The 16,810-nt window shown below is 52.7% G+C and overlaps 1 protein-coding gene across 2 annotated transcripts in view; it reads right to left on the bottom strand.

Annotated features, from left to right (window-relative positions):
• CDH23 (cadherin related 23) overlaps positions 1-16,810 on the bottom strand; it is a 505,784-nt gene that overhangs the window by 90,727 nt on the left and 398,247 nt on the right. Inside the window, exons 32-37 of one of the 2 annotated variants that reach the window (XM_060201959.1) lie at positions 15,765-15,866; positions 15,484-15,486; positions 10,663-10,812; positions 9,437-9,565; positions 8,127-8,255; positions 4,857-5,084 (exon numbers count right to left, since the gene is read on the bottom strand). In XM_060201959.1, the coding sequence (XP_060057942.1) occupies positions 4,857-5,084; positions 8,127-8,255; positions 9,437-9,565; positions 10,663-10,812; positions 15,484-15,486; positions 15,765-15,866 (741 nt within the window). Of the gene's footprint in view, positions 1-4,856; positions 5,085-8,126; positions 8,256-9,436; positions 9,566-10,662; positions 10,813-15,483; positions 15,487-15,764; positions 15,867-16,810 lie in introns of those variants that run through there. The other variant, XM_060201864.1, reaches the window with a different exon arrangement.

Raw genomic sequence — 16,810 nt, 5'->3', positions numbered from 1 at the left:
TCTCCTTTTTTATTTTTTAAAATCATTTTATTTATTACTGGATAGAGACAGAAATTGAGAGGGGAGGGGGATATAGAGAAGGAAAGAGACAGAGAGATACCTGCAGCCCTGCTTTATCACTTCCTGAAGCTTCCTCCTTGTAGGTGGGGCTTGAACCCAGGTCCTTGCTCACTGTAATGTGTATGCTTAACCAGGCGCACTACCACCTGGCCTTCCTATTGACGTCTCTCCGGTCATGTATTCCTCCCTCTTCACTGAAGCAAAAGGCCCTAGAGACTAGGTTCCGGTTTGACCTTCATCTTTAACTTGCTTACAGTACTTCCCCAGGTCCTAAGAGATGAACCGATGACCCCATTCCTTTCACACCACCTGCCACTCCCTCTCTTCTTGGAAATCCTGAAGTAAGTGGACTCTCGATAGGCACGGTGGCCCTGGCAGCCCACGTGCAAGGGACAGGAGAGGGAGATGCTCTCAGTGACCTGCAGAGCCCCTGGCTCTCTTGGAAGAAATAAACCAGTTCTTTTGAGCAGCTGCAGGGCTTCCCTCATAAACCACCAAGTGGGTTTGGATGTAATCATGCTGGGCCAGAGGAAGGCCAACCTGCTTGTGTGTAGCAAGGAGAGGGAGCAGGCTTGAGCTCCCTGAGCTAGACCCAGGGGAGGAAGGCTCCACCAACTGAGGAGCAGGGTCCGAACTGAATAAACATAATAACCTTCAATCTAAAGTGGGTGGTGGGAGATTTTCTGTCCTGCTGGGACAGGTGTCTCCTGCCATTCTCCACCAGCCTGGGTAGCCGGCTGTCTGGGATTGTATAGTCTGTGACCTATGATGGGTGTGGCAGAGGCCTGGTCAGGCGCTCCCTCCTCCCATTCACTACCAAGATGCCTCTGCTGGTGGGGGCTGGTGGGGTGGTGGCTACTCAGATCCTGACCTCCCTGTTGCCTTCCGTCCTTCCTCCATGGACCCAGCCCTTCCCTTTTGGGGAACCTCCCTGCCTGTGGTTTGAAGCTAGCAGAGGGCTGAAACTGTACAATGATTTCCCCTGGCTGGGTGGCACACCATTGTGTGACAGACCTGGGACTGGCCCGGATGCCCCTTCCAGCACAGCTGCTCCGAGCCCCGGGTGATAGGGGCTTGTGAGCTGGGTGGGGACAGCCTAGGCTGCTGGCAGGAATGTCCGACTCTCAGGAAACTAGGGGGAGGGAGGCCCAGGGAGGAATGAAGAAGAGAGGGCTCCTTGCGGGGTTTCTCTTGGTGACATAGCTGAAATATGGTTGCAGATGATGCCTTTCCCAGAAACCTTTCCTTTAAAAATCTATCTATCTATCTATCTATCTATCTATCTATCTATCTATCTATCTATCTATCTATTATTGGATAGAGACAGAGAGGAAATTGAGAGAGAAGGGGGAGATAGAAAGGGAAAGAGACAGAGACTGGGTGGTAGCACACTGGGTTAAGCGCACATGGTGCAAAGCGCAGGGACCGGCGTAAGGATCCCGGTTGGAACCCCTGGCTCCCCACCTGCAGGGGAGTCGCTTCACAAGTGGTGAAGCAGGTCTGCAGGTGTCTGTCTTTCTCTCCCCCTCTCTGTCTTCCACCATACTCTCTTGATTTCTCTCTGTCCTATCCAACAACAATGACAGCAATAACAACAATAAACAACAAGGGCAACAAAAGGGAAAAAATAGCTTCCAGGAGCAGTGGATACATAGTGCAGGTATTAAGTCCCAGCAATAACCCTGGAAGGAAAAAAAAAAGAAGAAAAAAAGGAAGGGAGAGACAGAGCGGCACCTGCAGCCCTACTTTATCACTCATGAAGCTTTCCCCCTGGAGGTGGGGATCAGGGGATTTGAACCTGGGTCCTTGCACATTATAGTGTGTGTGTGCTTAACCAGGTGTACCCCCGCCTGCCCCCCAGAAAACTTTCCTGACTGCTGGATCTGAGCTACTTTCACTTGGGGCACAATGTCAACTCCTCTGGCATGTCCATCCATTTCTCCATGAGACCATAGGCTCCTTGAGGGCAAAACTGTGTCAGACTCATCTCTGACTTCCTAGTCTCTAGCACAGGCCTGCCATGTATGTGGTAATAAATGAGTAAACTTGCTCTTGTTATCCAGGAAGGCTGGTTCAGTGTCAGTGAAGGCTGGCTTGAACCAGGTGTATCACTGCAGGTGGATACAGAGGCCCATGATTGGATCTGCTGGGCATCTCTGGGAGACAGGTACAAAGAGGCAGCACCATTCTCACCCTATTAGACCATGAAGCCCAGGATGGTTGGTCTGATTCCGCCCAGTGCTTGGCAGGCTTGGGGCTGGGTTGAGCCTTCCTTGTCCAAGGATTCAGTAAAATCTGCAGAGAAGGGCCCACCTCTGGTCACCCCTAGCTTGATCTTCATTTTGTATTTGGGGACACTTATAACTCTGTGGGGCTCTCTGCTCAGAGATGTGAGTCTGGTCAGCAGATGTAATTCTTGAAGGTTCTGGCACACTGAAGGCAAATGCCAACTATGGTCAGGGACAGGCTTGCCATCTTCTGCTTATGCCCATACTGGCTTAGCTGGTCTGGGAGGAAGGAAAGTAAGCCCTTGAAAAGGCAGAGGAACCCGTCCCGGAGGCTTGCCCCAGAAGAGTATTATCATAGGGAGAACATTCACATAGACAGCCCTGCTCTCAGCATTCTCATGAACACAGACATGGGGCTGGCATGGATGCCTCTTACATGGCCCTAACTGTGGCTTCCAGTATCCTATTGCTTCCTCTTAGACCTTTGTTTAGGCTACTTTATAATTCTCTCTCCAGAACGTCTGTTCTGTGAGAAAAATGCATTCTGATTTTCAACTGATGACTCCACAGTTACGTTTCTATTACTCACAATATAACCTAGCTCTTAGCACTATTGGAGAGGGGACCAGGAAGCTGATCCACCCTGAAACTCTGTGAAGTTAGGGCAGGCTTCTGTCAAAATATTTCATCCACAGTGGAATGGAATCTAGTTATTTCCTCCTATCTTGAACCTGGATGGCCTTGTAATGTGTTGCTGAATGACCCTGTACTAGTTCTAAGCGAGCTTGGAAATCACCTTCCAAACTTCTGCTTTCTCTTCTGGATCCTTTCTAGCTTCGTGTGAGCAAGTATGGGGGAGCCTTCTGGCAGAGGAGAGATATGGCACCCTATCCGCCAGGCAGGCAACTCCCAAAGCACAGCCACCCAATCCACAGTGACCCCACACATGCAGGGGCCTACGTAAGGCTGCAGCTGCCCAGCTGAGCCAGTTCAGAGCCCACCTTGACCAACTGAAGCTAAATCAATGCTTGTTGTTTCCCACTGCATTAATTTTATTAATTTTATGAGAGAGGGAGAGATACAGAGAGGGGGCTGGGTGGTGGTACACCTGGTTAAGCCCACATATTATCAAGCACAAGGACCCCAGGTTTGAGTCCCCACGCCCCATCTGTAGGGAGTGGGCAGCATGAGCAGATAAGCAGGTCTGCAGGTGTCTTTTTCACGCTCCCTTTCTATCTCCCTTCCCCCTCTCAATTTCTCTCTGTTCTAGCCAATAAAATGGGAAAAATGGCCTTCAGAAGCTGTAGATTCATAGTGCTAGCACCAAGCCCCAGCTTTCCATGGTGGCAACAACAACAACAAAAAAAAATAAAAAAAAAAAGGAAAAGAAAAGAAAAAATATACACAGAGAGAAAGACAGATAACTAGAGCACACTGCTTATCTCTGGTTTATGGTAGTGCGGGAGATTGAATGTGGCACTTTGAAGCCTCAGGTATGAAAGTCCTTTGCATAACCTTTACACTTATCCACACCCTGATTTTCTGTAGCAGGATTATGGCAACAGGTAACTGATACAACCCTCTCCCTGGCTTACCAAGCACTTCCATAGATGAGGTAATTCAGTCCTCCTAACTTCTCCAGTGAAGGTGGTGGTGCTATTCCCCTTTTGGGGATGACAGAGCTGTTAGTGAAAGCTTCTGACTTGCTTGTATGATCATTTAGTCCACTCATAGAGCTGCTGGCTTTAAAGGCTCCACTCTCAGTTTGCAAACCAGTCCCATCTCAGCCCATTTCTGCATACGAGCCACTGTCCAGCCTATAGGTCCTCACCTCCCCTGATTCTGCAGACCTCTCACACTGCCCTGGGCCATGGCCCTGCCCATTCACATGGAGCAGACTGGACATACACATTAGTCCCTTCCAACTCTACTGTGCTGTGAAAGCTTCTCACACCAACACAGCACAGGGGAAGAGGCCAGCGGGCACCTTTTCCAATTAAGCACAAAGACATTAGGACATGTGACAGTGTGGGCCCACAGGCTCACAGCTTGATATGGGCAGTAGAGGTTGACCAGGTACCTAGGCTCAGGCTCAGTCTGTTCCTCCCCATAGAGCTGTTCTGTGCAAGCAGACAACCAGAGACACTGAGTGGCTGAAGGTACAGATGAACTAGCAACCTTAGCTTTGCACACATCTGTCTGTCATACATGTAGGCTAACCACCATACCATACCACACCACACCACACCACACCACACCACACCACACCACACCACACCACACCACACCACACCACACCACACCACACCACACCATACCACACCACACCATACCATACCACACTATACCATACCATAGCCCACCCTACCCCACATTACACCACACCACACCACACCACACCACACCACACCACACCACACCACACCACACCACATCACACCACACCATATCATACCATATCCCACCCTACCCCACATCACACCACACCACATCACATCACAGCGACATGGTGTTTACCTCCCCCATCAGTCTCCTCACACAGAAAGCTACACTGCTCCCATCACTCACCGAAAGAGTGGGGGTGCCTTCATCCTCCACAGTGACCACCAGGTGGTAAAAGTTCTGGCGCTCACGGTCGGGAGGGGCAGGCCGAGTGCTGATCTCACCGCTGATGCGGTCCATGCGGAAGGTCATGTCCTCGTTGCCCTCGGTGATGTAGTAGGACAGGACGCTATTGATGCCAATGTCACGATCGGTGGCTCTCACCTGGACCACTGCTGTACCCCCACCCACGTTCTGCAGGGGAAGCAGGAAGATGGTCATTTTGGATTCCAGGCCTCTGGGGGTCAAGTCCAGCACCTACTCCTGGGGACCACGGGCTTCATTTGACTTCCTGTAATCTTTGCTCTGTCTCCCGTGGACCAGTGGTGCAGATGGTAAAGATGACTGTGGTAAACACATAGGCCAGGGCCCACACTAACTCACCAAGTGGTCTCTATAAGCCAGTGAGCTGAGTATTTGTGGCATTCCTGTTTGTAGATAGGGAAACTGAGGTGCAGAGAAGGGAGGCGTGTGAGGTGTACAGAGCCAGGGTCTGAATCAAGAGAGGCTGGTCTAAGAGAGCTGGTCTCCAAGATCTGTACCATTCTGCCTTCAGGAACTTTCCAATCTGGCATGATGTCCAATAGGAGGGCTAAAATTCTCTCTAGTGGCTTAAGTCAGAACTGAATAATGAGTGTGCTTCTTTCAAAACAATAGTAAGTATATTCTTTTTTAAAAATCATTTTATTTATTTTTTGTACAGAGGGAAACTGAACGATAAGGGGAGATGAGAAAGGAAAGAGAGTCGCTGGCTGCACTGTTCGTGAAGCTTCTCCACCAGGGGCTTGAATCTGGGTTTTTGTGCATTATAGCAGATGTGGTCTACAAGAGGTATTACAGCCCCTATCCCCACCCCATTTTAAAGATCTAGCTCACTAGAGGGAGAGGGAGAAACCAGGACATGGCTCTGGCACATGTGCTGTTGGGGATCAGACTTGGAGCCTCAGCCACATTCATCCTGTGCTCTACAGCTGAGCCACCGCCTTAGCCACTGTTTTGTGTTTGTTTTTGTTTTTAGTTTTTTAAAAGCCATTATCCCAGACAAACCTCAGTTTCCTTTTCTGTTGGTGTGAAAAATTACTTCTCCTTTCTTTCCCTCTCCTCTCCTCTCCTCTCCTCTCCTCTCCTCTCCTCTCCTCTCCTCTCCTCTCCTCTCCTCTCCTCTCTTCCCCTCTCTTCCCCTCTCTTCCCCTCTCCTCTCCTCTCCTCTCCTCTCCTCTCCTCTCCTCTCCTCTCCTCTCCTCTCCTCTCCTCTCCTCTCCTCTCCTCTCCTCTCTTCCCCTCTCCTCTCCTCTCCTCTCCTCTCCTCTCCTCTCCTCTCTTCCCCTCTCCTCTCCTCTCCTCTCCTCTCCTCTCCTCTCCTCTCCTCTCCTCTCTTCCCCTCTCCTTTCCTCTCCTCTCCTCTCCTCTCCTCTCCTCTCCTCTCCTCTCCTCTCCTCTCCTCTCCTCTCTTCCCCTCTCCTCTCCTCTCCTCTCCTCTCCTCTCCTCTCCTCTCCTCTCTTCCCCTCTCCTCTCCTCTCCTCTCCTCTCCTCTCCTCTCCTCTCCTCTCCTCTCCTCTCCTCTCCTCTCCTCTCCTCTCCTCTCCTCTCTTCCCCTCTCCTCTCCTCTCCTCTCCTCTCCTCTCCTCTCCTCTCCTCTCCTCTCCTCTCTTCCCCTCTCCTCTCCTCTCCTCTCCTCTCCTCTCTTCCCCTCTCCTCTCCTCTCCTCTCCTCTCCTCTCCTCTCCTCTCCTCTCCTCTCCTCTCCTCTCCTCTCCTCTCCTCTCCTCTCTTCCCCTCTCCTCTCCTCTCCTCTCCTCTCCTCTCCTCTCATCTCCTCTCTTCCCCTCTCCTCTCCTCTCCTTTCCTCTCTTCCCCTCTCCTCTCCTCTCCTCTCCTCTCCTCTCCTCTCCTCTCTTCCCCTCTCCTCTCCTCTCCTCTCTTCCCCTCTCCTCTCCTCTCTTCCCCTCTCCTCTCCTCTCCTCTCCTCTCCTCTCCTCTCCTCTCCTCTCCTCTCCTCTCCTCTCCTCTCCTCTCTTCCCCTCTCCTCTCCTCTCCTCTCCTCTCCTCTCCTCTCTTCCCCTCTCCTCTCCTCTCCTCTCCTCTCCTCTCCTCTCCTCTCTTCCCCTCTCCTCTCTTCCCCTCTCATCTCCTCTCTTCCCCTCTCCTCTCCTCTCTTCCCCTCTCCTCTCCTCTCTTCCCCTCTCCTCTCCTCTCTTCTCCTCTCCTCTCTTCCCCTCTCCTCTCCTCTCTTCCCCTCTCCTCTCTTCCCATCTCCTCTCCTCTCCTCTCCTCTCCTCTCTTCCCCTCTCCTCTCCTCTCTTCCCCTCTCCTCTCCTCTCCTCTCTTCTCCTCTCCTCTCCTCTCCTCTCCTCTCCTCTCTTCCCCTCTCCTCTCCTCTCCTCTCTTCCCCTCTCCTCTCCTCTCCTCTCCTCTCCTCTCCTCTCCTCTCCTCTCCTCTCCTCTCTTCCCCTCTCCTCTCTTCCCCTCTCCTCTCTTCACCTCTCCTCTCTTCCCCTCTCCTCTCCTCTCTTCCCCTCTCCTCTCCTCTCCTCTCCTCTCTTCCCCTCTCCTCTCCTCTCCTCTCTTCCCCTCTCCTCTCCTCTCTTCCCCTCTCCTCTCCTCTCTTCCCCTCTCCTCTCTTCTCCTCTCCTCTCTTCTCCTCTCCTCTCCTCTCCTCTCCTCTCTTCCCCTCTCCTCTCCTCTCCTCTCCTCTCCTCTCCTCTCCTCTCTTCCCCTCTCCTCTCCTCTCCTCTCCTCTCCTCTCTTCCCCTCTCCTCTCCTCTCCTCTCTTCCCCTCTCCTCTCCTCTCCTCTCTTCCCCTCTCCTCTCCTCTCCTCTCCTCTCCTCTCCTCTCTTCCCCTCTCCTCTCCTCTCCTCTCCTCTCCTCTCCTCTCCTCTCCTCTCCTCTCTTCCCCTCTCCTCTCCTCTCCTCTCCTCTCCTCTCTTCCCCTCTCCTCTCCTCTCTTCCCCTCTCTTCTCCTCCCCTCTCCTCTCCTCTCCTCTCCTCTCCTCTTCTCTCCTCTCTTCTCCTCTTCTATCTCTTCTCTCCTTCCTCTGTCATAAACAGATATTGCATTCCAGGCTCTCCATTAGGCCTTAGGGATGTGATGATGCATGAGCCTGCCACCACCAGCAGCCCTGAGAGCTGAGTGATTAGAGGATGGTGCTGACATTTGAACAGGCTCCTAGTGGCTGGCTCATGTCCACTGCCTACCCAGGACATCCAGCTGCATGGAGCACCAGAGCTGCCCTCACCTCATTCACGCTGACGTTGTACCCAAAGGGGCTCTCAATGACTGGAGGGTTGTCGTTGACGTCCAGAATGGTCACCTGCAAGATGTGATCCTTCTTTCGTGGAGGGGTGCCATGGTCTGAAGCCACTACCTGCAAAGAGGGGGATGATTAGAATCAGGGCGGAAGGGTGGGGAAGGGGCAGGATTGTGTCCAGGAGGGCGATCTGCCTTCTGGGGAGGACTTGGGAAGACAGGGATCCCCAACATGTTTCCTTTCTGCCCCAGGCTGCCACAATCCTCACCCAACCCTTACCTGACCTGGCACCGTCACTTGGAACTGGACGGCAATTTCCCTAGCCTTTCCCTCCTCAATGCACCCTGTCTACATCCAGGCCTGTGCCAACCTGGCCGTCTCTCTAGGGCAGCAGCCACACCTCGGGCTCCTGCTTAGAGCTTGACTTATTTATTTATTCCTTTTTGCACTTGTTATCATCATCGTTGTTGTTACTATTATTGTTGTTGTCATTGCTGTCATTGTTGTTGGATAGGACAGAGAGAAATCAAGAGAGGAAGGGGAAGACAGAGAGGGGGAGAGAAAGACAAACACCTGCAGATCTGCTTCACCCCCCTGCAGGTGGGGAGCCAGGGACTTGACCGGGATCCTTATGCCGGTCCTTGCACTTTGTGCCACATGTGCTTAACCCACTGTGCTACCGCTCAACCCCCTGCTTTGAGCTTTAAAAGCCTCTGTTCCAGGCACTGGGATTTGAACTCTGGAGAACAGAAAAGCCTGGAAATGAGCTTTTCAGCAGTAAGCTGGACTTCCTGCTGGACTTACTGCTGGACTCCTAACCACAGCCTGAGTCTATCCCCAGGAACTCTGATGCTTCCCCGATGTCCAGAGTGAGCAGAAAGTACTCTAGGAGTTCAGGCTCCCACAGAAGCCCAGCCCTGGGGTCCCCAGAGACCTTTTAGGAAATACACCAGTCACAGCATGCAGAAACAGGGCAGCCCCCTGCTTTCTCACATCTGCACTGTCCCTCACCTCAGGAGAGGCAGGCTAGTCATCTGAAAGGGAAACTGAGGCCCATACAGAGTAAAGAACTTGCCCAAGATCATGCAAGCTTTGGGAAGAGTCTGGCTCTATCAGCTCCTATCCCCTGGCCTTCACAGCACAAAGGATACTTCTACTGCTTCTCCTCTGGGTGCAGAGACCCACCCTAAGACCCCTTATGTCACTTAGTCAGAGGAGGGAAACTGAGCATCAAGACATGCTGCAAAGTCCTGCTCGCTCCTGCATGCTCAGAAGCCCCTCTGAGGTGGGGCCCCCACCTTGAGGATGTAGTGGTCCAGCTCTTCTCTGTCCAGAGGCCTGGCCACAAACACTTCTCCAACAGAGTCATTGGTGGTGATGATCTCAAATGCCCCAGCAATGTTGCCAGAGGCCAGGGAGAAGACCACCTGTTAGGGAGGAGACAGACAGTCAGGGCTGAGGAGTAGAGAGATAGGCAGCCAGGTTAGGCCAAGGGGGGCTCCCTGCCCACCTGGACCCTCCACTTAGCAAGGGTATTTGAGGATATAGCTTTATGCAAAAAGTTACATCTCTAAACAGCAGGTGTGTGTGTGTGGGGGGGGGGAAGGCCACTGAGGCAGTGCGGGTCTGCAGCAGAGGTGGTAGCTAGCATACTAGCCTAGGGGCCTGGAGGACAGCAGTGGGTGTCCCTGCACTGATGCTTCCAGCCTGGGAGCAAGGAAGTACTGACATTCCAGAGCACCTGCTAGGAACAGGCGTGTGCTGTTACTTGGGTTCCATGGTCATCGCTGGACCTTCCCAACAAGCCAGCCCAAAGGAGCCCTTCTCTGCCAAAGAGGAGGTTTGGGAGTGAACCAGTTGCTCAAGGATAGACAGCCTGTAACTACCCCCCCAACCCATCTCCCCCACAGCATGAGGATTTGAACCCACAGAGTCGGCACCATGGCTCTCCGAAGGTTTGCAAGCCATTTGACAAATGGTGGCAACCTCAAACACGCTCCTCAATTCATACAACAGATCAAAGTGGTGAGAGGCTCTGTCGTCCTCTCCTTCTCCCCTCCAGGGGTGTCCAGACCTCATACTCCCATCTCCCTGCCTCTGGAGGTGTTTGAGTCTCACCCCCTTCATCGTGCGCCCTGGGAGCACCCAAACCTAGAGCAGTATGCTCCCTTCCCTGAGAAGCCTGAAGAGATGGAGTGGGTCCTCTGCTGGGAGCTGGGTGGTATAGGGAGGACTGGCCTCCAGGGGGTGAGCTGTGTGGCTTATGGGTAATATGACAGGTGAAGGAGTCACTGAGAAAGCTGAGCCCCCTCTGCTCCAAGCACTGTGTGTGTGGCTCTGGGGGCTGCATTGTCTTGACTCAAGCAGGGCCCATAGCCTGCACAGCTCTGTCCCTCCCCACACCAAGACTGGTGTTTCCCACCTGGTGATGGTCTGGTGCAGATGGCCCTGCCAGGTGTGGCCTGAGCAGACCTCTACTCACAGGGCCGCTCTGCTGCATCTCACTCATCACTGTGGGGCTCACCTGCCCATTGCTGCCGGCGTCAGGATCCCGGGCCTTGACGGTGGCGACACGTTGGCCCACGGAGCAGTCCTCAGGCACACTGACCGCTGAGTCGGAGGTGAAGTCAAAGCGGGGGCTGTTGTCATTTTCATCCAGCACAGTGATGTCGACCTGGGATGGATGAACATGGCAGAGACATACCGCCGCCTCCTTCTCCTCTCGAGCACCAGACACTGGGCTCACTGGGAATGAGGCCTCAGCAAGCTTTCAGAGCTGGCCCAGGTCAGTCCTAACCTTGCAGGGAAGCCCTGGGCTGATTGCCAGCAGTCGGGTGAGGATGGGGGTGGGGGGTGGGGATCACAGCTGTCCCATGGAGGTCAGGAACGGAGACGGTGAATGGCACACACTTAGAAATGGTAGAGGGTAGGAGAGTAAGGGCAGGAGCTTGGGGAGACTCCAGTGAGGGACTAGGGGAAGAGGGCCCTGGCTAAAGAGGTTATGTGCTTCTCAGCTCTCAGACCCATGAGCATTGCCAGCTCAGCACTGGCAAACCTCCCACTTTTCTAGAGGAATCAGGAAGCTAGATTTTAATGTGGAATTAGGTGGTAATGAATAAAGTTAAAGGGGAAAAATATATGTGCCAAGTACAACACCTCTGGCAGCCAGATATTTCCCAAAGGCCTCCTGTCTTGGATTAGAGAGAAGGAAGCAGCGTCTGGGGGATACCAGAGGGGCCCCCCCCTGAGGTGACTTGGTTGTCCCAGCAGGGCGAGTGCAGATGGGGAAAGAGAGGGGATTTTCAAGTCTTAGATAAAAGCATGGGATTTGCAGTCTGCGTGCAAAGAGTGCCCTGCTCTGAGTCTATCACAAGGGGCCCTTCTGCTCGCCCCGGTGGTGAGGTAGGAGGAGGACGCGGGTACAATCTCAAGTCTACCAATTGCCACAGACAATGAGCAGAACCACAGATGCCTTTTAGCATCACTGGTGAGGGGTTAGGATGTGTGGGCAGAGGTTGAGGCTTTAGCAATTCCTGATCAGGCCTCCTCCGTCTGCCTTGCCCAGGCCAGACCCCATTCTCTCCTTTCCTGGGCCTGGGTTTCAGGGGCTCCCAGGCTTGTCAGTCTCCTGGACTCATGGGGAACCTGCAGAATCTTATCACACTACCAAGGAAATCTTATTATTCTCCCTCCTAATCAGATTTTCTTTCTCTGTCCAAATCATGTTTCCTACTCTCTTTTTAAAATAGATATTTATTTATTTATTTATTTTTAGTATTGGATAGAGACAGAGAGAAATTGAGAGGGGAGGAGATTGAGAGAGGGAAAGAGACAGACACCTGTAGCCCTGCTTTACCACTCCTGAAATATTCCCTCTGCAGGTGGGGACCAGGGGCTTGAAACTGGGTCCCTGAGCACTGTTAGGTGTTTGCTGAACTAGGTGTACCACTGTCTGACCCCCAACTCCCCAGCTGCCAAATCCACAGGCAGCAAGCCTGACAGGCCTAGTCCCACCAATGACAAGCTGTGCGATTTGGAAAAAGAAGTATTCAACCTTTCTGATTTTCCATCTCTCTAACCAAAACTGGAACAAGAACACCCACAGCCCAGGGGGTGGTGGGAAATAAATAAATGAATGAACATAAAGTTAAGGGATGGTGCATTTATTATGAGTCCCTTCTACTTCCTGTCTGGCAGAAAGTGTGATGTCATCTACCATTCACCATCATGACGTGTGGATAAGGAAATTTGTTCTAGAGCCCCTCATCTGCTTATCGGCAAAATGAACAGAACACCTACCCAGTGTTATCCGGGTGGACATACCCAAGGCCCCGTGAACAGGTGTTTCTCCAGCCTGCTGGAGTCCAGGCCTTGTTTGGGCTTCCTGTACTTCTCTTGCCGCAGGGCCGGCCACTGTGTATGCTGTTCCCTCTGCCTGAAATGCTCTTCCCCCTTGGCTGCATAAACTCCCACACTTTCTGCAGATCTCAGCCCCTTGTCACATCCTCAGGGAAGTCCTGGCTGGTTTTCCCCATCATCTTACTATAAGCTGACTCTCATGGCATCAGCCAGTGGATGTTCAAATTTGTCTGAAGTTCTTCCTCCACTCTGTCTGATGCTGTGAAGGCAGGGGCTGTGAGTGATTACGGTTTCCAAGCCAGGGCTTACATCCTAAGCCCAGTAGAGAGCCTGGGACACAGCAGATGCTCCTGCTATGATTCCTACTTTGATGAGGATATCTATGAGGTGCTCGCAGGAGTGGGTGAGGAAGGAATGCAGGTGACAAGGGAGGTAAGGGTCAGATATGCGGCTTCCTCATACAGATCTCCCACCTTCCCCCATGTCACTCATGGGACCTTATAGTGGAGTTAGTGCCCCACCTCTGCTCAGCCTGCCTCTTCCTGTCTGCCTCCTTGCCCTCCCAGAGGCTGCTGGGCTGGGGAGGAGTCAGGTATAGGTGAGTTGTGGTTTGGGTGTTCTGGCTTTGCAGAGGAAATGGTGCCACCTTTAAAAGGTCCCATAACCCTGCCTCTACCCTAGTACCTCCAATAGCATCTGGGCTTATCAGGGTTGGCTGGTGTATCTGGGGCAGTGGCGGAAGCCAGGGAAGAACAAAGAGGGGCAGGTCCTGCTTCCTGGAAGAGGGTGAAGCAGCTGTGGAAATTGGGGCTGATGCAAACATGTGTGCCCTCAGCGGCAGCGTACAGAGGAAGTGACCTCCCAAGAAGCTTCAGCAGCCCCAGTGACCGTGCCGGCCACTGTGTGGCGGCCACTGCTGCTGCTTCTTGGGCTCCATTAGGCCTTGGTTTGTGGATTTACAACAAGAGGGTGAGGGCAGCTGGGCCCACTGTGTACATGAGGCTGCTGTGCTTCAGGAAGAGGATCCCTCTCTGGGTCTTAAAGCCTATGGTTGGGGAGGCCAAGGGCCCTGTGGAGAGCTACAGACAGACACTACTGGCTCACTACTGTACCCCTTGAAGGCTCTGCCCACTGGCTGTCCTGTGGGATCAGTGGGGATTCTGTGCTCAGTACTGCTCATGACTTCACTGGTTCCCAGATGGAGGGGGCACTGGGGTATAGGCCAAACCCAAATGGGATCACTGGAACTGGTCCCTTCAGGGGGCTGTAGGGCAGAGACCTTAAGCAGCTAGTGTACTTCTTAAGCTGGGACGCTGGGCTAGTCCCTTAGGGTAATGTAAAAGGAACTCTGGGGGTCGGGTGGTGGTGCAGCAGGTAAAGCGTATGTGGCACAGAGTGCAAGGACTGGCATAAGGATCCTGGTTCGACCCCCTGGCTCCCCACCTGCAGGGGAGCTGCTTCACAGGTGGTGAAGTAGGTCTGCAAGTGACTATCTTTCTCTCCCCCCCTCTGTCTTCCCCTCTTCTCTCCATTTCTCTCTGTCCTATCCAACAATGACAACATCAATAATAACAACAATAATAACTACAACAATAAAACAAGGGCAAAAGAGAGGAAAATAAATAAAAATAAATAATAAAAACAAAAACAATGATCCTTTTTCCTGTTATTGTAGTTACTATTGTTGTTATTGTTGTCGTCAAATCCAGAATTCTCATTGCCATCACGACACCCAGAGCCATTACAGTTATCCTTCCGGGAGTTGGGTGGTAGCACAGCAGGTTGAGCACACGTGGCGCAAAGTGCAAAGACCAGAGTGAGGATCCTGGTTTGAGCCCACTGGCTCCCCATCTGCAGGGGAGTCGCTTCACAGGTAGTGAAGCAGGTCTGCAGGTGTTTGTCTTTCTCTCCCTCTCTGTCTTCCCCTCCTCTCTCCATTTCTCTCAGTCCTACCTAACAATGAATGACATCACCAATAACAATAATAACCACAACAAGGCGACAACAATAAAGGCAACAAAAGGGGGAAAAATGGCCTCCAGGAGCAGTGGATTCATGGTGCAGGCACTGAGCCCAGCAATAACCCCAGAGGCAAAAAAAAAAAAAAAAGGGACTCCATGTGGGGACACCCTGTGGCCATAACCAAGACTGATGATGAGCTGGACACCCTACATGGTTTGTAGGTGACTGCAAACTGAATGGATTGTGGAATGTTCTGATAATCACTTCAGGATGCCATTCCAGTGGATCCCACCCTATCCTCTAGGGCCCAGTATTTTAACCTGCAGTTCCCAATCTACTCCTTCTCCCTCCCCCCCCCCCCCCTCACCCTTTTGGGAAAACTTGTCTGATACCCTCCCACCAGTGCTGTTCCAGCAAGTGGCTTCACCTGCCCCTGGGTGCAGTGACTCAAATTCCTCAGGACTCCCCAAGCCCCAGCAACCTGTGTCCTAAATCACTGCATTGTGTTCTTATGTGCCACGACACCAACCCCTAGGAGATTAAGGAGGTCTCTGTACAGCTGCCACTCCATCACAAGAGATGCTGGTGTCCAAGGGAGTCCCTATCTACCACCATCACCTGTACTTTCATCACATCCTCCGAGGAAAGCAGGTTCGCTGGCATGACCCTCATTTCAGACCCCAGAAAGGGAAGCACAGACGTGGAGCCACTTGGCCATGAAACACAGTTGTAACATGTGGGATCTATGATGCATCCCACATCCACCTTGCCAGCATACCTCCACCCCGGGGCCCCACAGGCTCAGCAGGACACAGAAAGGAGAGGGCAGAGCTGGACGGGAGAGCCAGTTTGAGAGGGAACCTGGATTAGGGCATGAGAGCTGAGAGGGTCGGGAAGGGTCTGAACAGGGGCATGCTACCAGCCCATCCTCGTGCCCACATTCTGAGGGAAGTGACGAGGTCCAATGAGAGCCTGTACTGGCCACAGTCAGCAGCACTGGGGAAGTTGGGTCCACAGGACTCACCTTCTGTAGGTAGAACATAGGAAGAGGTGGAGGAGAGAAAAGGCAGAGAGATGCAGGAGGTTAGCCGTCTGGAGCTCTCCCACCCCACTCCCACCCTCCCATTCCCACTCCCACTCCAACTGTATGCGGTGTAATCTGAGGCCTAGGCTGCCTAAAAAGGTATGGCATGACCAGCCCCAGCTCTGTCCCTGGGATACGGACCAACTCTCCCCCCTCAACCCACTGTAAGCTGGGTGGCTGGTGAAGGTGTGGGTCTGGGGTGGTCTCTGTAAGCCACTCACCACAGTGGAATCTGCCTTGGGGCCACCGTCGTCTGCCACCACTGTCAAGGTGTAGAAATCTCCCTTCTCCCGGTCCACCAGGCCCTTGACTGTGATCACACCCTGCAAGGAGGGGGCCAGGTGGGTGAGTGACATGACCCCTGCTGGGGGAGCCCTCCCTGTTCCCACGCAGTCTCATGCTTTGATCACACTTTCTCACCACCCCAACTATGCCATCCCCATCACCAAGTGGGCTCCCTCTGCCTGGCCTAACATCTCTGTGCATTTATTATTTTTTTTAACCACAGCACTGCTTAGCTCTGGTTTCTGGTGGTGCGGGGGAATTGAATCTGGGACTTTGGAGCCTCAAGCATGAGAATCTCTTTGCATAACCATTATGCTATCTACCCCTGCCCTGCTTTATTTATTTATTTATTTATTGCCATCAAGATTATTGCTGGGGCTGGGTGCCTGCACAACCAATCTACCACTCCCAGCAGTCATTTTATTTGATAGGACAGAGAGGGGAGGGGGAAATAGAAAGGGTGAAAGAGAGATACCTGCAGACCTGCTGTACCACCTGTGAAGTATTCCCCCTGCAGGTGGGGAGCAGGGGCTTGAACCGGAACCTTATGCATGGGTACTGCGTGCTTAACTGGATGCACCACTGCCTGGCCCCTCTCTGGGGGCTCTGTAGAGCCCAGTGGGGTGCTACCTTTTCCATGAAGGTGCTCTGCTTGCTTCTCTGGGCCCCAGATGAACTTCACTACCTCCTTATTGTAGTTCTTGCCACATCTTCCTTTGGGGTATTGATCTGCACCCTGATTATTCCAGTGTTACTGAAATGAAGACTCTATAGGCTCCTGGTGGATGCCCACTTCTACATTCCAGCATCCCAGTGGTGGGCTCTGAGTGGTGGGCTCTGATGGTAGCCAACCTGCTCTCACTTTTATTGTCAGCACCTTGATGGACATTGTTTCTAACCAATCAGCTTGTGGCACGCCCAGTTTGAAACTGAAAAAAGCTGGGCGCACCCTGCTGGGCTCTATGGAGTAGACCAGCATTTT

Source organism: Erinaceus europaeus, chromosome 1 (assembly GCF_950295315.1).
Source record: "Erinaceus europaeus chromosome 1, mEriEur2.1, whole genome shotgun sequence".
Taxonomy (NCBI): domain Eukaryota; kingdom Metazoa; phylum Chordata; class Mammalia; order Eulipotyphla; family Erinaceidae; genus Erinaceus; species Erinaceus europaeus.
The sequence above is the reverse complement of the archived record's forward strand: the minus strand, read 5'-3'. Positions and strand labels throughout refer to the sequence as shown.